Source organism: Pteropus medius, unplaced genomic scaffold, assembly GCF_902729225.1.
Source record: "Pteropus medius unplaced genomic scaffold, Ma_sr-lr_union100, whole genome shotgun sequence".
Lineage (NCBI taxonomy): Eukaryota > Metazoa > Chordata > Mammalia > Chiroptera > Pteropodidae > Pteropus > Pteropus medius.
In genome coordinates this window covers 1,478,511-1,500,486 of record NW_024345916.1, presented here as the reverse complement: position 1 = coordinate 1,500,486, position 21,976 = coordinate 1,478,511, and the positions used below count along the sequence as shown (strand labels likewise).

At 39.3% G+C, this 21,976-nt stretch overlaps 1 protein-coding gene across 2 annotated transcripts; it reads left to right on the top strand.

Annotated features, from left to right (window-relative positions):
- Positions 1-1,938: 1,938 nt before the first annotated feature.
- On the top strand, positions 1,939-20,923 carry NRSN1 (neurensin 1). 2 transcript variants are annotated; one of them, XM_039874814.1, is made up of 4 exons: positions 1,939-2,138; positions 3,947-4,020; positions 9,517-9,714; positions 19,264-20,923. In XM_039874814.1, exons 3-4 carry the CDS (start codon positions 9,526-9,528, stop codon positions 19,660-19,662), a joined length of 588 nt encoding a protein of 195 aa, XP_039730748.1. In that variant the 5' UTR covers positions 1,939-2,138; positions 3,947-4,020; positions 9,517-9,525; the 3' UTR covers positions 19,663-20,923. The 2 variants fall into 2 exon arrangements, with proteins under 2 accessions (XP_039730748.1, XP_039730747.1); XM_039874813.1 differs by lacking the exons at positions 1,939-2,138; positions 3,947-4,020 and having other exon boundaries at positions 9,384-9,714.
- Positions 20,924-21,976: the final 1,053 nt, after the last annotated feature.

Here is a 21,976-nt window from a genome sequence, read left to right as displayed (position 1 = left end):
ATGAGAAAAACGAGCTAGCGAGCAACATGTTAAAACTCTGAAAAGAGGCACTTTCATGATATCAAGAAGGGAGAAAGAAATGAGTGGCACCTACAGGCTTAAGTAGTATTGAAAGCACAGTAGTTCCCTGCTTCCCTGACCCCTCTACTCAGGTCCACAGTTTTGCATTCCAAGGTTTCATGATTTGGTTATCTGTGATCAGCTACAGTCCAAAAATATTAAGTGGAAAATTCCAGAAATACACAATTCATAAGTTTTAAATTGTGCACCATTCTGAGTACCATGATGAAATCTTGCACTGTCACACTCCATCTTGCCCAGGATAGGAATCATCCCTTTGTCCAGCATCTCCACTAAGTGACTAATGATGCTCTCACCCAATTGTCACTTAGTAGCTACCTTGGTGATCAGATCAACTGTTGTGGTATCGCAGTGTTTGGGTTCAAGTAACCCTTATTTTATTTAATAATGACCTCAAAGCACAAGAGTGGTGAGGCTGGCAATCTCGATATGCCAAAAAGAAGCCATGCTTTCTTTAAGCGAAAAGGTAAAGGTTCTTTACTTAATAAGGAAAATAAAAGAATCCTCATTTATGAACTTTATCATGAGTATGTAAGTAAAGGAAAAAACAAAGTGTACGTAGGGTTTGGTACTAGCCACAGTAGCAGGCACTCATTTGGGGTCTTGGAACATATCTCCCGCAGATAAAGGGGGACTACTGTAATGTAGAAACTGGAGTAAGAGTTGTGAACCTGCAGAACAAAGATCCCTGTCCTTGGTTTCCCTCAAAACATTTGCTCAACATTTGCTTTTGTCTGTCTACTGTTTAATTAAAAAATAGTTGTTTCTTAGTATTTTCTTTAGGCAAATATCACTTATATGCTAAATCCTCTCTAGGAGGTAACTTTGTAGATACCAGTCCACTTCTCCCATTTAGCAGTACTATGACAAGTAATCATGAGCCTAATCATCACAGGTGCAAGCCACTTGTCTCTATACCTCAACCGTGTCACCGGTAAAATTGGGATAATAAAGAATACTTACCACATAGGACTGATGTGAGGATTTAATGGCTTAATATGCATATAATTAATATATATGTGGTTTACTTAAAATACCTGGCACATAGTAAGCACTATGTAAATGTTAGATGCTATTATTATTTTATGTGTAGCATAGCTGTGCAAATATTAACTACCTTAGGAATCGTTTTCATTAAATGCCACTTACCAGTGGTCTGCAGAAAGTCTCATGAAGCAAGGGTCATTGTGTTTATATGCTCTCTTGCCCACACTTACACAAATTTTCTAAGGTATTCACAGGTGCTTTCTTGGTGTGTTCTTGTCTTCATACGTTTGTGTGTTTTTCTTGAATATCATCATTTAATCCATTTTCTTCATCGTTCTTCCATCTCACCCATTGAGACTTCCTGACATTGCAGTCAGGGGTGAGGTGAGGAACTGAAAGTGCCCAACGCTGATAGAAACGAGAAGGTGTTTTTCAATTGGGCTCTGCCAGTCAGAGAAGCTCCTCACCTTGTTCTCCTCAAGGACAAAAGAGAAAAACGAAACAACAACAACAACAACAAAACCGTGGTGGGGAGAAGCCTCTACACATCCCAAAAGGGGTGGTGGGGGAAGAAGCAGACTTCAGGTCTGTCTGCCTTCTCTATTCATTAAAAATATATGTGTGTATTGAGCCTCCTATGGCCAGACATTGTGCTGGGCAAGAGAAGAAAACAGTGGACAAGGTGTAAAGGCAGACAAGGTTCCCGGCCCGTGGAGCTTTTTCTGGGCACAGTGACCAGCCTTCCACATGGCAGCTGCTCTGCAGAGTAGTACAGATCTTGGGTGCAGGCGGGAAGGAGGCTGGCTTTCTTGGTCGCTCGGGGCTCCGCCTACTCACCGCTCCGGCCCCGCCCACTCGCCGCGCGCCCGCGCAGCGCGGACCCCGCCCCTTCGGTGGCGGCAGTGGCGACGGCTGCGCGGGCACGCGGCGCCCGGTTGTCAATCACGCGCAGGCTGAGCTCCGTGCGGCGCGAGCGGTGGCGGTGGCGGTGGTAGCGATGGGACCCCAGCGAGAGATCTGCGGCTAGCTGGCTGCACTTGCTCCACGGGTCAGGGGATCGGAGGGGGCAGGTAAAGCCATGCAGAGCCCAGGGGTGCGGCGTTCTATACTGTTTATCTCTCCAGTCTCTCTCTCCTCCCTTTCTCTTTCCTTCCTCTCTCCTCAAGCATAAATATTCATTCTCTCTCTCTCTCTCTCTCTCTCTCCTCTCTCTCTCTCTCTCTCTCTCTCTCTCTCTCTCTCTCTCTCCTCTCCCCCCACCCCACGTTACTCATTTATGTTTATTATAAACCACGGTACTAAAATCCGTGAACACATACAAATCAGGAGTAGCCAACTCCATGCTTTGACGGTTTGTGGTTTGGGTTATGTAAGAATTTGGAAGGTATACAGAGAAAACTTAAGAATTTCTTTTCCGTGAGACAATAAAAGTTATATATTAGGTAATAGTCAATATATGTATTTGGAGTTTGCAAAGCTGATTTGATTTGTTTTCCAGGCTGAATTTAACCCCCAACTTGCTCTCTTCACTCCTTTGCCACGTCTAAAAATGTTTGCGTGTTTTTATCTCAGGACCTACTTCTTGTGTGGCTAGAAAGGGGCGTTGGGTGTCGGTAAGACCAAAGCTGAAGACCTCAAAGAAAACAGAGCTGGAGTTAAACAGCTGGTGTTTGCTTAATTGGCTCTTGGCTCTGAGGCAGAAATGTTTTCAGCACCTCGGAGAGCTCCTTGGGCTCCAAGCCAGCCTTGGTAAAGGGCAAGTGTGGAGTCAATTCCTACATAGAAAATGGGAAGACTAAAAAGAAGGGAGGAGAGAGAGACAGAGACAGAGAGAGACAAAGAGAGACAGAGAGAGAGACAGAGAGACAGAGAGAATTTATAGAGAGACAGGAGATAGAAAGAGAAAGAGAAAGTAAGAGGGAAGGGAGGGAGGAAGAGATGAGTAGGGGAGGAGGGGAGAGAAGAGATGATAGTGGCTTTTCTTTTGCTTATCCAGATCCAGGATACCCTCAAAATTAAATTTGGGTGCAAAAAAAAATGGATCTTGGAGATTTGACTTGGAGAACCTATATGCAGGTTCATATAAAATTCAGCTGCAAAATACTGAAAACTGTTGGTCAGTTCTCAACTAGGCTTACTCATCTCAGGTCTTTGAGATTCCCCTGCAAATGGATGGGGAACTGTTCGGCAGAAAGAATTCTTAATGACCTCTTGAAAAATATGACCCTAGTTATTTTATTTCACATGACTAGAGTAATATAGGAAACTAATAGCTCTATAGCTGGCAATGGCTTTTTAATTAAATCTTGCATGAGCACCTGGTTTTCTTAGGCTGATGCAAATGATCACGATAGGAAGAAAATAGATATAGGAGTGAAAATCAATCTAATGAGTAAATCATCCAAAGAGCCTCAATAAGTCTAAAACACATATAAATAGATCAGAAAATGCAATGACTATAAGATTTATTTATTTTATAATAAAATGAAACAGGCACCAAATAGAATTCTAGAATATCTAGGAAGCAAGCAATCTTTTTAGTTAAAATTTTGGGAATATTAATGGATCAGTCTAGCTGGTATTATTGACTGCATGGGACATAATTATATCAAAATAAGAATAATGTTTGCATAGGCTATTAGAATTTACAGATCCATTTTCATTTATATTGTCTCTATAAACTCTCATAAGAGCCCATTAAAAAGTTACAAAATATGTTATACTTTTATATTTAGAAAACTATCTCTGCTCTTGAACAAGAAGTCCTTCGTCAACGTTTTTGTCAACATAAAAGTGATTCTTTAGCCTTATGAGAATGGGTTATGAAATTTATGTTTTTGTCCAGATCACATTCTGCAGAGTTGTTTTTCTTAAATAGGACTGAAGAATGTGTCGTTAAAAAAGAAAGGTCAAAGAGTAAACAACAAAAAGGGGAAAAGGAGGACTTTGAAGGTAAGACTCAAAACTTGTCACATGTAGATTTATAAGCACTTTGTGATCTGGATGTATATAAAGAAGAAATTTAAATAGAATATGGGTTCTTCTCATTTTGGTTTTGGACTTTAAAATTAAAAAATACATCTTGAAGTAGTAAGATAATTGCATATCATTACCCCTCGTTTAAAAACTATATGGTGGCTGCACAGCCACTGACTTAGAGGATTCCAAAAAAAGCTCATAATTTAGAGCCACAATCTCTACCACTTCTCCAGGAAAATAAAATATCTCTGAAATAATCCATTGGTAGAAACACATTTTCAAGTTTTAAGGTCATGCTTACATAATTCCAGAATGCCTGATTTAAAAATGAAAAAGCTGTTAGCAGGCTTTCATGCCTTCCTGCACCCACTTTGAGTCTGAGTCTTTTAAGTGAATTGCCTTTTTGGTTTGGTGTTGAATAAATGGTCTAATTCAGCTATGTGCCTATACCTTGCACCACTGGCCCTGTGGAAAAGTAGCTCTAATGGGAACTTCGCTCTCATTATCTCAAAATGATTTTATGGGAGAGAAAAGCAGCATGAAAATTGAATGATATTTCAAATAAAACAAACAGAACAGGGCCTGTGCCTGGCCTCATAACTGACTCACACACAGAGCCCTGAGAAAACACTCCTCCTTTTTGTGCCTCAGTGTTCTGCCTCTCTTTGCTCAAGGAGATCATGAAGACAAATAATATAAAGTCTGTGGTATTATTAGTGTTTCATGAGGCATAAAGACTTATTTCTGTTTTCTTAGCTATGAACATTTTTCAAATAAAAAAGTAACTGCACATATTTAACAAATTCAAATTTTCAACAAATTGATACTACCCAATATTAGTGCACAGAGAGATCATGGTAACACATGTATGGGTTTGTTTGCCGAATAGAGGAATTGTTCAAGAATTCTCAATGTTTGTACTTCTTCCTGCTGCAAATTCCTCATTTTGGTGCCCCTTCTATTGCACTTAGTGCTTCATGAGTGTTTCTCCTTCTAATCCAAGAGTCCATTGAGAGCAGACTGTGCCCCACTCATTGTAACCATCATCTCACATAATCTAGCACATAATCAGCACTTTAAAAATGCTGAAAGAACAGAGGGATGAAAAATGAAAGACCACTCAGGCCATCACCCACTCCAACCCATGTAAAACTCTGTATAAGAAGTTTCAAAATGCTTGAGATCAATGTAATAAACAGGACAGAAAAAGTTCCTGACCTTATGAAGCTTCCAGTCTATCATATACATGGTCAATCAGACCACAAACAAATAAGCCACATAATAGTGTATTAGGTAGTTAACAAGTGCTGTGAAGACAAACAAATCTGGACAAGGAAATAGAGAGCGATAGAGGGTTGATGTTTAATATGCTGATTGCAGAAAGCCTCTCAGAAGACCTTGCGAGAGGAGTTAAGGTTTCATTTTCTCCTATGGGTTTATGGGGTATGATATGTGTGCTGTGTTGCTAAGAACTGAATATGCATTTAATGTATAATAGTGCATGCAGTTGAGATATGTACCATAGACAGATTATTTAAAACACACACACACACACACACACACACACACACACACACACACACACACACACACGGATGGATCTTCACTTATCAGCACCTAGAATGTCCTTCAGGGAGAATGAAAACAACTGCCTCTTCAGGATTGACCAAACAACCAGACACTAATGTTGCTTTCACTTCAACATGATGGTCATGCTGGCAGTGAGGTTGCCACAGGTTCCACTAGAATGTTTATAAAATAAATGCTCACAGGACTCATTTAAGTACAATATTGAAAAATATTTTCACTCACCCCTACCTCCATTATTCACTTCCTGGAATGTTAAAGTTCTCTAAAAAAAGGAGCTCTCCAGGATCTGTCACTTAACAACACTCATATATTTAACATTACTGTTTTTGCTGCTGCTACTACTATAGTTATTGAAATACAAACGTCAGAAATCTCATGAAACCTTTCTCATTAAGTAAATGCTGAACCAAGCTAAAAAACCTTTGGCATATCTACCATTTCTTCTCAAACTTAGTTTATTGTATAATAATTACCCAACTTTTAAAGTGACTTTATTATGTGACCTCATGTATCCTCTTTATGACACTGGAGGTGTCAATCGACCAAGTAGATTCCAATTTACTGTCACATTTTCTATATTGGGGCAAAAAGTTACTGGCTCCCCTATGAAGAATATAACTCTGTTGAGAGATTTTGTAGCTGGAAAATTCTCACTCTAATATGTCGTATTTTAAATTTTATGTTTTTTCAAGTGATCATTCTCATTTAGGCGTAAATCCCAACAAGTAATATGTTTGGGAAGTCGTATGAACCTCTAAAACTCCCAAGAACTATTGTTTTAGGCAACATATATGATACTGAAGTTAACTTATTAAACAAAATAAACGATATACAACCATTCACTTTACTTAATACCAAGTAACCTAGTTAGTAGCTTATATGCTCTTTTAAACTAAAGTTTCATACATACAATAATAAAGCAGTGACAATCAATCAATGAGGGTGTGGAAGGAGGTGGGAGATCATTAAAGCCACTTGTTTATCCAACAAAAATAATTGACTTATTCTGTAGATTCATAGCCAAGACTCTTGGAAAACTACACTCGGAAGGAATTAGAGGTTATCTGGTCCATTTTATTTTATGAATGATGAACCATCTTATTTTAAGGATGATGAACCCAAAGAGGTTAATGAGCTTGCCTGAGAGGCCATAATCAGTAAGTTGCAGATGACCAACTAATGAGAGGCCATTCTCTGCTCTATGTGGTTAGCACAGTGCAGGCTGTGTTCTTGTGCATGAAGGGGAAAATAAGGCTCATTAGGATTCCTTTTCTAGAATGTATCTAGCATCACTAAAAATCCATTCTGACTTAGAGTAGAGCCTTCTACCACTCTGCCTCAAAAATATTTGTTTTATGACACTTTGTCTCTCTTATGATTTTTCCCATATTGTGTTTGCCAGAGTTAGACTCCTGAGTCTGATCCTATAAAGCAGAAATGGTTAATTTGGTGTGCCAGAAATGAGCTGTGCAGGGAGTGACTACAGTATGTCACACAGTACTGCTCTGCATGAAAGCTCAATCCTAAGGAAGAATGACTTCAACATCTAAGAAAAATAACTCTTACTGTTGCTATGAGGAATTTTTTTTACTCCTATCATATCTATTTTTGTCCTTTTTTATGTTGAAGTCTCTGATGCTTTATAGAAAATCTGAAAATATATATTTGGATGAGTTGGTTCTGATTATCCAAGTATGTGATTCAGTCCATGTATTAATTGTCATGTTTCATCTGCTTCCTGACTCATGGTATAATCTTTAGCAAATGATTTTTCTATGCCTCAGTTTCTTCAATGGCAAAGCAGAATTAGTAATAATAATCTTATCTCCCTTTGACCAAAATTATATTAGAATATTTTTAAAGTCTACTAGATTATACCTTTAAAATTATTCTACGTATATGTCACTAGTAATAGGCCCTTATTAATCATCTTTATTGTATAACTATTAAATAAAAGATTCTAAAGAGGTCATCTTATCATTTAAAATATGAAGACTAGGTTAACAAAAGAATTTGATCCATCAGACTTTACTGTTCTAAGCAGGCAAAGTACATTCTAAAATTGTGATTTTTAAATGAAATAATATTCCTCCAAAATGTTTAAAAGTTAAAAAGGTTGCATCCCCTACTCTCCCCTCCTGGTTGATGTCTTTAGATGATGGCTATCCCTGAAACAGGAAGAAGACACAGGCACCGGGAGGTAGACACTAAATGTAATTTTAACCAACCCTTAAAAAGATGAGGTTATTGTCACTATCTTTAGCACCTCTTTCATCATTTTTTTTTTTTTAAGTTAGGGCCATATTTTCCTGAATTTGACTACATTTTCTAACCAAAACCTATTTGTGGCCAAAGGCACACATTTACAAAATATTCTTACGGGTTCACTTTTTGGCTATGGGATAAGAAAATGCTAACTATCCCTGGCTTCAACTTTGATTTTAGCCCCATGATTCTATCCAACCAAACTATGTGGCTACATGAGGGCACTTGACAGAAATTTAGATTAATTTTTTCTTGTAAATTTACTTAACTAATTGCTTTCTTGATAAGTAATTGGAAACATTTAATATGTCTTCTGTTAGCCTGGATTATAGCACAACCCCTAGGAAGACCTGGTTCAATGGGAAATGTCCATACAGGGAGAACCATCTAGAGCAGGAGTCCCCAACCCCCAGGCCACGGAACGTGAGTAGCCTGTTAGGAAATGAGCTGCACAGCAGGAGGCGAGCAGCATGGAGCCGCCCAACTTCATCTGTATTTGCAGCTGCTCCCCAGAGCTAGCATCACTGCCTCAGCTCCACCTCAGATCATCAGACATTAGATTCTCATAAGAGCACTGGTCTCTGGTGCCAAAAAAATTAGGGACCACTGATCTAGAAGATAATTGAAAAATCCAAGTAAATATTTCATGTCTCTGGCTACATATTAATCACTTGTTGGAGATCAGAAAACCAAAGAACAGAGAATAACCGAGAATTTCCTTACAAAAAATGCTGTCCCTCAGTAACTCCTTTTTTAAACCATGAATTAATAACCAAATGCTTTTCTCTAAGGTAGTGATTAGATCAAATTAAGAAGCAGGCAGTTCTCCAAACTACCCACCTAAGAGTTCTCCGAACTCTTATTTATACTAGACACCTCATGGAAAATAATAAAAGGCTGGGTATACTCTTTACATTATACTTTAGCATCCCACTTGAACAGATGTAACCACAAATAATTACTGAAATATCTGGTGTTAGAGTTAGTGGGGTGTAAATTATTGACCAAGCCATTTATGATTAGTAAAGCATGAAGCATAAGTTGTTCAGCAGCTTTTTAATAAAGCTTCTGTAGAACTTGACAATTAGTTAAAATGTTAGAGCAAGATACATGAGATTCAAAGGCAGAATTTCAAACTGCTAAGGATAACATCATGTAGTTTGCACAAGGGAACATAGTTAAGCATCTGAGAGGCTAGTTCAAGACAAATTCCATCTGTAGAGAATAAGTGCCTGCCTAAATCTTTAACATGTAAGTGTAAAGACTACTAGATTCTAAGGGTTTAAAGATTTCTTGTCAAGACAATGAAATCTCAGCTTCTTTATTGACATTTCTCATATACTTTATGGTTAAATTTTTGCATAATTTAAGTGAGCTGTGCTGTTATGTCTCACTTTATTTATGGAGAACCAGTTCTAGTCATTGAGTAGTTAAGGAAATTTTGTATTAGAAATTTTGTATAAGAAAGACAGGTCTTGAAAAGTGTCTTTTCTCTTAAGAAAAGAACATTGTTCAAATAGCTGACATTACTTAGCCTGGTGTTTACCTTTAATAAGCCTTTGATCCTAAGGCCAGAGCCCCTGGGGCTGATGCATGTGAATGTTATCATTTCAGCCAGGAAGGATGAATTCTTGCAGCAACGTCTGTGGGTCCAAACAGGCACAGGCTGCTGGCGAGGGCGGGTACCAACGCTATGGAGTCCGCTCCTACCTGCATCAGTTTTATGAAGACTGTACCACCTCAATCTGGGAGTATGAGGATGATTTCCAGATCCAGAGATCACCAAACAGGTGGAGCTCAGTATTCTGGAAGGTAAGTCTACAGCATGTGTTTCGTGCAGGAAATGTAACAGTTATTGGATTTACTAAGTACTACAGCTGCAGAGAACTGAGAGTTTTAGAACTCTGTGTATGCATCAAAACTAAATGTAGTTTTGTTCCCTTAGGAAAGGAGAATATAAACTATGGGCTGAAGAAAGTCTCTAAGCACAGAATAATTTTTGATTTGTAGGTTAAACATAAATAATAATAATGCCATTATTATTATTTTTGCTAGTATTATTAATGTGCCACTAAATTCACCAACTGTGAAGCCATCCATAAACAAAACATAATATGCTTTCAGCTTCCCTTATAAGCTTGCTAAGTATCACTTGACAAATTACAATTATTAAAAATAAATAATTGAGTATTTAGAGAGAGTTAATGCTGAGACTTAATACAGTATACCAACTCTACCTCTACCAGCTATGTGATCATGCAGCTCTGTGGGCTTCAACCTCCTCAAATGCAGGAGCCTCATTAAACAATGTGTTCAGTCATGCAACATGTAATTAGTGAGCACCTATTCTATGTGAAAAAGTTGCAAAGTACTAGAGATTAAAGGGGTAAACAGGAGAAGAAAAGTCTTTGCCCTCATGGAAATTACAATAATGAGAAACAGACCATAAACAAGCAAAGCACATAATAGAATGTCAGGTAGTGACAAGTGCAATGAAGAGAAGTAAATTAGGATAAGTGGATAGGGAGTGATGGAGGACTGGTATTTATATATGCTGGTCAGTGAAAGCCTTTCAGAGGAGATGACATTAGAGCAAATACCAGGGTGAACTGAGGAAGCAGACCATTAAATTATTTGGCTGAAGATCATTCTAGGCTGGGAAAATAGCAAGTCCAAAAGCTCTGAAATGTGAACAAGTTTGGTGTGTTTGAAAAATAGCGAGAGGCACAGTCTGATCAAAGTGGAATGAGAAGAGGGAAAAAGAAAGGTGATGGATTCAGAAAAAGAACAGGGCACAGATGATTTATGCTGAGCCTTGTAAATGATAGTGAGGACTTTGGCTCTTACCTTGAGACATGAGAAGCCATGTGAACATTTTATGCAGAGAAGTGACATGATCTAACTAATATTTTAACAGGATAATTCTGGCTGCTGTACAGAAAATAGGTTATAGAAGGACAGTGTAGAAGCAGCTAGATTATTTAGGAAGCTTTTAAAGTACCCCATCAAGAGATGGTGGTGGCTTTGATTAAGATGTTAGTGGAGATGGTGAAAAGTAGTCATTTAGCATAAAGTTAGAAGGCCAAGCTGTCAGGACATGCTGATGAATTAGATGTGAGACAAAGAAGAGTCAATGGCTCCAAGTCTTGCAGCCTGAGCTATTTAGTGAATGACGTTATCATTTACTGGGATGGAGAAACACTGGGAGAAAAGTGGGTTGAGTGAGGAACCAAGAGTTTGATTCTGGCCATGTTATACTAAAGATGCCTATTAGACATGTAAGTGAAGATCTCTAGTGGCAATTTAAATATACTGATCTGCAGCTCATGGATTGAGAGTAATTAGTATATAGAATGTATATAAGGCACTAGACTAGATAAAATCACCTAGGAAGAGAGTAGGGACATAGAAAAGGGCATTGGGACGTTCCAACATTTAGAAATCAAGAAAAGGCTGAGGATTCAGGAAGGAATGCTGAGCCTGTCTCAGGTCTCCTCCAGCTCTAACATTCTGTGCCTCTGGGGTTTCCAATCATCTTGACTTTCTCCCAAAGAACTCAGAATTTTTTACAATGATATTGACATAAACTTGCAATCTATTGGCAATAGTATAACAAGAGACAATGTAGCATAATAATTATGAGCATGGACTCTGTCCTCAAATTGCATGGTTCAAATCTCAGCTCTTTCATTTAATAGCTCTTCAACTACAGGCAAGTAATTGATCTTAATGGGACTCTTACAGTGATACCTACAGTACTTAAAACATAAAGTTGTGAGGATCAAAGATAATATTTACAAAGAGCTTAGAATAATGTCTGGTATGCATTCAATAAGCATTCAATGTAATAGTTACCATTACTAGATGCCATATGGGACACTGAGTTCTGAAATGGAAATAAAACAGGAAATCTAGTTAATAAATAAAGTATTGGGTAACATAGTTGTTAACATAGATTATCCAAAACCTGTGTTAATTCGAAATCTTACTAGTGTCACGTGCTCTGTTTTAAAATTGGTCAAGCCATCATCTTTGCCCTGTAGAAATGTCATTTCTGATGAATACTTACTGGCCTGGATCAATGAAATAATAGCCAAGCTTGGCACATCTTGTATTTACCCACATAAGTGGGTGGTTGCTTCAGCATGTGTCAAAAAAACAAATATTTGCTTGACAGATCTGTTGTGCCAAGAGCCTAAAATGCCACTGACATACAGAATACTGTCAGCATTCGTGTGGATTCAAAGCACTGGTGGTTATGTGATTTGCAATGCTATAAATTCATCAAATAATATATCGGTATAGATTTAAAATAAAGCATTCACAGTAAATTACCAACTTGAGAATTCAGATTTCAATATTTTCTCTCTTTCATTTATATAAATAAGATCCAAAAGTATTTATCCCTGTTGTGGTGAACCTACTTCAGAGGGCAAAAAAAAAAAAAAAAAAAAGGCAAAAGTCCATGGTCTTGTAGAGATTATATTCCAGCCACATCCAAATCCCAGAATCATATCCTAATCATTAAACCATAGACTGGGCATTTAGAACACTACAGTCAACCTGAATAACCTCAGAATCACTGTGTTAGAGAACTCACCTCCAGCTCCTTAGCAATGTGCAGCATGGAGGGGCTTAATGAGAATCAAGATTTGAATCAAACAGGCCTGCGTTAGAATCTTTGCTCTGTCACATGGATCTACATAGCATCTATCTTTACAGTGCTATTCTTTCTTTCTATAAACGTTTCTATGTCCACTATGCACAAGGCTATGTGGTAGTCTCTGGGATTCAATTGTGAATAAGACGCTATTCTTCAAGATACAGCCTTGACCTGAAGGAGTTCACAAATAAGGAACATAGACATGTACACAGATTATTACAACACAACATGATAAACACTCCCTCTAAGGCAGTCATAGTACTTACTGGGAGCACAGAGTTTGGGGGTGAGGAGAACCTGATGCAGCCTGGGGAAGAAATAGCTCCACAGAAGAGATCACCTGTGAACAAGCAGGAACAGGACACCCAACAGAAAGAAAGCATTGCAAAAGCATTGAGTTGTGAGAGAAGACAGTACGTTCAGGAGACTGCAAACAGTTCAGTATGGCTTGGGTAGAAGTTTAGAAGTTGCAGGAGAGGAGTCAAGAGAGGAATGCTGGAATGCATAGAAGAGCAAGATCCCAGAAGACTTTGAAGAGCAGTGAAACAAAAAAATTCTCTAAAATCTTCCAGTTTAAGTACAGTGAGGGGGCAAGATAATAATAAGTCTAGGTTTTCTTGGGGAGGTTATCTCACACACATACACATACACGCAATATTACACACATTCTCTGTGCCTCACAGGTTCTGGATTACTGAATGGTTGCCTCAGTAATTTATCCCAGTGCCTACAACTGCTGCCATATGCAAAACTCTATGTGACATGGCCCTACCTACCCCTGCCACCACTGTTGCTGCCAAAGGTGTAATTTTTCTTTCTTATCCTTGCACCAGACTTCGACTAAGGCTGTTGCCACTTGAACGTCTGTGCAGCAAACAGCCTCAGTATGGCAGGTATGAACTAGTGAGAACAGTCTTCTCTCAGTCAGTCTTTCCTCACCTCAGGGTTATCCTCCTTATCTTTCTCTCAACCCATATAAGAAGCCACTAGGTACAAGGCAAGACTCTCTTTTCCGTAACCTTACTAAAAGTGACAGAGATTATTGTTCCTCTCTTTTCTCCCAAGACCTTCCTCCTGTCTATCCTGATCTCTCCAGTTTCCTCAGCAAGCGAAGTCAGAATTTAAACTTATATCTTAGATCTCTCTTCAGAGTTTTGTTGGATATTAAGGAGCTGGTTTTATTCTAGAAATGAAAGCAGATATAGAAGTCTCTTAAGAAAACCCACGTGGTATTCATTCTGTTTTTAAACATATTCTCAGATAGTACTTGAAAGATGAATAAAGAAAGATGAGACTAGCAAGGGAGACCATCAGAATGCTATTGTGATGATCAGAGCAAAATATAACAATGATCTGCACTATTAGAGTGGTCGTGGTGATGGACAGGAGAGACAAGATTCAAGAGAGCTTTATGAGGTAGAATCAATAAGATTTAATTATCTATTGACTATGAATGTGAGAAAAGACTCAGTGAATGGGTAACTGGCAGGAAACGGAAAAATTATGCAGGAAAGAAGGAGTACCATTTTGAATAGTTTGGGTTTGATGGGCCTTTGGGATATTTTTGTGTAGATCCTCCTATTGGCTGTCAGAAATATGAGACTAGAGCCCAAGAGAATGATTTAGGCTGGAGTTGGAGATTTGGAATTCTTGATATATGGGTGGGAGTTGAAACTGCAGCCACAGATTAAACAATAGAGACAACATACTGAACAAAAGGTGTGAGTCGAGGGCGGAACCCTGAAGAACACCAATAATTTGAGAACAATGTCTGTCAAAGCAGGTTGAGAGTGGGTTATTAAACAGGTAGATATGGAAAGAGAAAAGAGTCGTGTCAGGGATAACAATAGGTGAGTGTTTTAAGAAAGCATGAGTGTTTAACATAAATGCGGAACATTCAAATGAGTTAAGAAAAGGAAAATCACATTTGATTCAACAATTAGGAGGTCATTAGTAACCTCGGAGAGAGCAATTTCAGTGATATCATGGATGACCAAGCTTGGTTATCCAGGTTAAGAATGAGTTCAAGCAGTAGCCAGAGAGGAACACAGGGATCTAGAATAGGTTTTGAATATGGAAACAATTAAATGTGTTCACGTGCTGAAGGGACAGAGCCTCTGAAAAATAGAAGAGCTAATGTGGGATAACTGGTACCACTACCCAGGTGAACGGGAGATGGGGTGGGGGGCTATGGAGACTATAGGAGATAAGGCATGTGGAATGACTTAGATCACATCCTGGCATAGGTTGTGACTTTGTAAAGCACAGTGTCCCTAAAAGCAGGTCAGGCAAGAAAGTCAGGACAGATGAGTTAGAATCTGTCATCACTGCTGGCAAGTGACACCACTCATAGCTCAGATACTGCTAAAGAGAGGTCAGCAGCAGCCCTCGGGCTAATGAAGAAAAGCTAGGCTTCACTCTTGATGTGCTCCCCCTGAATTACCTCTAACCCAGATGGCTCCTTCACGTTTAGTGCCATCCAGCATTTTCTCCCACATGCTGTTCTTCCCTGCCGCACTAGTTCTTGCTTCCAACAGTCATTACTGCCTCCTCTCTGCCAGAACAGCTGTGTTGCTACTGCTGCCAGTTCTGCTTATTGGAGTAAACTGCATTTTCAGAAATCATCAGCTCATAGAGACACAATGAAGGAGATGTTGGTCAAAATAACAGCAGTTACTGGCTTGTCACCCCTAGCAGCAGAAATTCTGGAGTCTAAGTTCTTTCTATCCAGTCCTCCTTTCCAATAGCAGGGACTGGGTTTTTGCACATCCTCCCCGCAGCCAAGAGAGTCACCAGAAATTACAGTTCGAAAATTGTCCTTGCTACTGCCTTTATGCTTTGTCTCAGCCTGAGATGGTCCTTCTCTCTCTACTGGTGTTGATCTAATCTAATCACCCCACAGCCCCAGGTTGCTCCTCAAATATTTTATTCTTTCTGAAATCCAACATGGTACCAGGGTTACACTGATATATCCCAACATCCCTCCTCACCTCCGTTATGTGCTCAGGAAGTTAAAATGTAGGGAAGTTTTGATCCCATCATTGCTGCTTCATGCCTACTATCCCAAGCTCTCCCTGAAATATTTTAAGAGATTTGGAGGCCCTCTTTGTACACATTTCTTGGAAGATCCTCATTAGCTTTGCACCTTCAGAATCTTTGGAGTTAGCTATGTATTACATCATGCTCCCCTCCACAGATGGCAGGCATCTCTCTGATATTCGGATATACCAAGGAAAAGGAAGAAGATTCAGGGAGGCCAACCACTTTCCGGTTCTTGAAGTGAGCAGAAGTTCTGCCATATGCAAGTCGTGGTTTGCCTTTTAGCTTCTGAGTGATATTCCAAGAGTGGATTTTAATCTATAAAGTACTGCTCAGTTGAGGAGCAGACTGTTCTGAGAATCAGTCACCTGTCTCCATATTCGGCAGTCTGGTGGTTTAGGTTAGTCAGTCAGGAATATTTATTGAGTACAACAAGAGCTGTGCTAAGACAAGACAGAAATAGAACATGAAGAGCATTGGCCTCAGTTGCTCTTAAGAACCTCAGAAACTAAGATGGATACATTTTTGCTGCCCTCAATTTTTGAGAATTAGTGCCAGTTCTTGAGGGAGTGACATATGAATTTATTGACATATGAAGCATGTCACCATGGATATTTAAGTTAATTTAGTTGGTGAATTCAGAATTTTCCAATGTGAGTCACTTTTTAAGTTATTTTTAAATGATAGTCTTTGAAGGTGAATTTATTCACCAGTTTTAGAAAAATGGAAGAAATTCATTCAAAATGTTATATTTTATAACCCAGTTTTTCCTGTACTACTTATAGCTTATGTAAAATAGGTTTTTTTCATTATATTGACTTTTTGTTTGTATTTAAGGGTTTTGTTTTTTTTTTTTTACAATATTATATGATGGAATTTTGTCCATTTAAGGTAACAAAATCTCTGTTACAATAAAAGAAATATAATGGTAGATAATATGCAAAATAGCAATTGGTGAAGTATCATGGAAGAATAAAAGGATGGGGCTTAGAAATCTTGCACACCTGGGTTAGAGCCTAGTCAAGCCACCTGCTAACTATGGGACCTTAAACTATGCTTCTTTGACCTTATAAACTCAGTTTCTTACAGGTTGACTGGAATAAAAATACTTCTCATAAGATCCTGGTGAGGATAAAATGAAAACTACACCTAGCACTATGCCTAGGTCATAACAAATGCTGTCAACAAAAGGTCACTGCTACCCATCCAGTGCCACCAAGAGTCCTCAATCTGGGAGGTGGCAAAAGGAGCAACTTCATTCAAGTAAAACAGTTTGCAAACCAGGGAAACTCAGCCTTTGGGGGAAACCAAAATTATGTTCCCCCGAGAGGAAGGGGAGGCTGGCTTGGATAAAGAAAGCACCCACCCTGATCCTTGATTGGACCTTTTTTTTTTGCAAATGAGGAATCCAAAGTTGCAGTTCGTTTGGTCCAAATAGCACTGTCCTGATTGTCCGGAACTGCCCTTCTGATTGGTCGTTATGGAGCTGCTCTGATTGGTCAGTTAAGATGCAAATGTGGATACAGCTGCACAGCTCTGATTGGACAGGGCCGGCTTCATATTGGTCAAAATATGATTCTAAGAACTCCTTTATAAAGGTCAGCTCACACTGTGCAGAAGCATAGTGCAGGAGGCTGACAGCTCAAGCTATGGCTTTCTCCAGAAATGCAGTATGCATGAGAGGCCTCTGCTAGCAATGGCTGCTAGACTATGGTTATGAATTTGAGCTCAACTTATCACAAGGAGTCCTTCTTGGCAGATAATAGTCTTTCTCGGGGTTCACAATACTCAATATACTAGTTCTCCTCTTCCTCCTTTGTTAAGGTGATGGGTTTGGAATATGTTTTTCTTCTATTATCCAAACCTGCTTTATTAGTATATTACCCTGGAATTTAATAAATAAATAAGTTAAACATACTTTAAATATTCTAAATTAAATGGTGTCATGCAGTTGGTTATTTTTCCAACCTTGTTACTCTAACTAAAAGCAATTAGAAACAGGAATAAATTTAAAATGTATTTAAAAAATAAACATCTATAATAGCTCTTTTTTATTCCAAGTGCAGAGTGATTGCAGTAATGCAGTTGCCAATGTAGCATATTACAAGAGGTACATTTCCAAATAATAACAGCTACTTATTACAATGTATTACTTAACCAGGTACAGGCCTAAGTGCTTTCATGCATAGTCTCATTTAGTCCTTACAACAACTCTATGAGGTAAGTACTATTATAAATTATAATTTTGTAGGTGGGGAAATTGATGGCTTTCCTTATATAATTCAGTACTAGTTGGCAATGCTAGAATCCAAGCCAGAGTCTGTTCATTCCAAAGCTCTGAATTTAAAGTGCTATGATATACTACCTCCATCTTCAGAGTGTTACATTTTATTAGAACTTGAGCTGATGCAGTGTAATCTCCATCTGCTACTCTTAACACTTCTCATTATCTGCACAAGTAAAGCCCAAATGGCTCCATGTTAGAGGAGACAGAGCACTGGACTGGGGGCAGATCTGTGGCTTCTAGCCCTGCCCCTGCAACTTGCTAGATGTCCATCCTGGGCTGGTGAACTACCCTTTGTGAAGCTATATTTCCTCACCTGTAAACTGGTGATTATGGTTCCTTCTTCATTGGCTGGTTCATTTTCTTTTCTTTTCTTTTCGTTTTTTTTTTCTTTTCTTTTCTTTTCTTTTTCTTTTTTGGCAAATGAGAAATCCAAATTTGCAGTTTGATTGGTCCAAATAGACTGTCCTGATTGACAGGAATTACCCCTTGGGGAAGAAGTGAGTAGTTACACAGATTGTCAATATCTTCCAGCCAAAATCACCAGGACATACCTATACATAGTTGAGCTAGTTGAGTTTGTTACACATCACAATGAGAGAGATAACAACATAGAAGTTTCTGTGGTGTTTCAATAAGGGAGTGTGAGAAAGGATATATTATAGGCTTTGGTTGGGTGATTTGGGGGAGGGTTTAAGGGAACAAGAGTTCACTTTGCATTGTCAGGGAAAATTCTATGAGTGGATTTCTTAATCTTGTCTATAGGGAGGGCAGCCTAAAAGGAGACCAATGCTGTAATTGGTAGAATAGCAACAGTCATTCACATTAGGCAGCGGGGAGGGAAGGTGTTAGGTATTTTATATTTTGCACAGTGACCTTGTTTTTGTCTGTGCTTAGAGAAAATGATAAAGTAATATCATTTTATCACGGGCAGAGAAATGAGCTTGTCCGATGTTATGTTCTGTGAGACTGATTGTGCCAAACAGGAGAACAACGTGGCCTCACTGTGAGCTCCAGGCAACTTTGAACAACATGTAGGCCTAGTGGATAGAGTCAGGCCAGCTCCTAGATATTGAGGCTGATTTTTCTCTTCCTCAAGACCAAATGAGACAATGAGCAAAAGGAGCATTGTACAAACTGAAAGCTCAAAGGAAAAATCAAGACAACACTTCAGTTTTTAGTTGGCGTTAATATCTGAAAGGTCCTCTTTTCGCCTTCTTTTTTTTAACCAGAAAATTATGTAGGCATAGAAATTTGGGGTGACTGGAAAATTCACTCCCCGCCGCCAAAAAAAAAGACTAGTCCTGCCCTGGAGGGCTCAGGGAAAGCTGAAGCACTGCGCTTATCTGTGTTGCTTCATTGTGTCTTTCTCTAGGTTGGACTCATCTCCAGCACAGTCTTCGTGATTCTCGGACTGACTGTTCTGGCAGTGGGCTTTCTTGTGCCCCACAAAATCGAAGCCTTTGGAGAAGCAGATTTTGTGGTGGTCGACACACATGCTGTCCAATTTAACGGAGCCCTTGACATGTGCAAGCTGGCAGGAGCTGTGCTCTTCTGCATTGGGGGCACATCCATGGCAGGGTGCCTGCTGATGTCGATGTTTGCCAAAAACTACTCCAAAGAAGAAAAATTCCTGCAGCAAAAGTTTAAAGAGCGAATCGCGGACATCAAGGCTCACACCCCACCCGTGACAAAAGCTCCAGGCCCAGGGGAAATGAAAATACCAGTCACGTTGTCCAGGGTTCAAAATGTCCAACCTGTATCAGCAACCTGAACCATTCCCCCCACGAAGTCCTCCCCTCTCTAATTTATGCACATGGTTACAATGGAGCAGGTCAGCTTTTGAAGTGACGGAGGTTTGGCGTTGATTTGCCCCAGGGCTGTGCTCAGCTGTGGGCAGTATAGGGCGTGAACTCAACTTTGCTCAGCTCAGTGGCTCTGGTGAAGGTGGATGCCATGTGTAAACCTGTGCACAGGCACCTAGCTGCTTAGAGGGTGCTTCTATGTGCCCACCGGAAGTCCTCTGACACTCTTCTCTCATAGATTGTGACTTAGTGTCATTTTCCGTGTTATTGGAAAACACTGAACAGTTTAGACCAGCCTACCAATCGCTAACGTGGCCCATTTTATTTTTAATATTGGTTTTTCTAATATTCCTTTTGTGGTGCTGTTTTCCATTCCTGTCTCACTACGTGTAAGATATCGTCATATGTGTTCTTAGAAAAATGAAGTTCTCTGGTTTTGACCGAAACATTAGTCTTTTAACTGTTTAACATGAGGTTCTTGAGATTGGATATAAATTTTTCTGAGTTCTCCATAAATCTTTTTTTTCTTTAGTTTTTTTTTTTGTTTGTTTGTTTGTTTTAATTTAAAGAACTAAAATTGCCAACGTTAGAATCTTGGGAAAGAAGTTAATGTTGGGAGTATTATTTATTTACATAATGTCCAAAAGCACTGAATTAGAAGCCAAGAACTTTGAGTTCCCACTACTGACTAGCTGTCTGACCTTGGGGAAATCATTTAACTTTCCAAGTCTCGGTTTCTCCATCTGTATAATGGAAATTCTGGACTACGATGTTTGAGATTCCTTTTTTGCCATGTGTCATCATGTCTCACCCCCAAGGATGTTTACGATGTTCTGTGGGCCTCATCACTGTGGGGTTCTTTCAGACCTGGACTCCAGGAGCGCTGCCCGGTTGCAGCCTTCATCCACCTACCCTTAAATATCCAATCCCAGCAGTTTATATGATGCTGCCATGTTTTTATAAAGACAAAAATAAGCCATTCTCAAACAAGAAGCCCCCAAGTAGATATTAACCTTAAAAAGGGTTTTCTTTCTCTAATAAGACATTTTATTCTCCGGTAAGATGTTCGCCTCATCCCTTTGCACTTTTATTTAATCTGTGGATTTAAATGGACTGAGGAAAATGGAAGATGTGACCTTGGTATTCTCTCAGAATTTGTTCTCCTTCATGTTCTGTCTTTTTCTTTTTTTCTTCCTTCACTGGATAAATAAAATATGTGAACGAGTGGAACCTGAATTGCATTGTCATTCCTTCAGTGTGGCTATTTTCTCTCCAACATGTAATTTTCCATTCTGAGGCTGAATAAGCTCTGATGTTCCCCTGGCTTAAATGGAGGGATAAATGAAGCAATTAGTGCTCTGTGTGCACACTGCTTATTTTGCCCAGTCCAGCATAAAACACAGGGCAAATTGGCCCCCCTCAACAGAGATCATTGGCCAGATTTGGGAGACATTATTCCAGTTTTCTCAGATTTTCTACCTTCCTATAGAAATACAACTTAATTTTATTTTTTGAAGGCTTCTATAAGCCTCCAAGCTTCTGTTCAAGGCAATAGCATTTGAAGCTTTCCATGCTTGCTTTTGTGCTGTGCACCAGTGAATCTCTGAGGATAAGACTTGACTTTTTAAAAGCCTCCAGAATGAAAAATAATGGCTGCAGGGTATGGGAACTTTTAGATAGAGGCATGATAGCAGCCATAAAAAAAAAGCAGCTCTATTCCTCAGACAAAGGCCTTCAAGAAACCAAGATGGGTAAAGTGGGAGCTGGGTTTGAAAGAGTGAATCAACTTGCGCTGTCTTTCTGTTGTGCCCCAGCTTTGTTGGGTGGGGACTTTTAAGGAAAAGGATTGAGAGATATTGTAGGAAAGCAGAGAAAGAGCCTGAATGGTATTAGGAAATATACCTTGATCTTTGAAAAGATGCAGGCCATGTGTAATCAGAGGGCAGTGAGCATCAGACTAAAGACTTTAAAGCAATTTCAGGCCCACTTGTGGAGACATAACTGGTATGGCAAACAAGATGGTGTTAGAGACTCATCCTCAGCCTGTTTGCCTGCATTGAGCCAAAGCTTCCCTTCAGTACTGAAATTTCTAGAGCAAAGTGAGACCACATAGATGGGGAAAGAGGTGAGAGAGAAGGTGTTGAGGCTGCAACTGGAAAAACTGAGAAATGAGTCATGGCCTGGAGATCATGCAAGTAGAGGCACGTGGAGTTGATATAAACCTTGGGTGATATGGGCCCATCATGTCGGCAATGATCCAGCAACCTTCCTCCACTTGGGCAC

What these genes read in the sequence shown, in the direction of transcription:
- NRSN1 (XM_039874813.1), top strand. Translation starts at nt 9,502, where the DNA reads ATGTTATCATTTCAGCCAGGAAGGATGAATTCTTGCAGCAACGTCTGT. An exon ending in GGAGCTCAGTATTCTGGAAG is followed by an intron (nt 9,715 to 19,263) that starts GTAAGTCTACAG and finishes GTCTTTCTCTAG; the next exon opens with GTTGGACTCATCTCCAGCAC.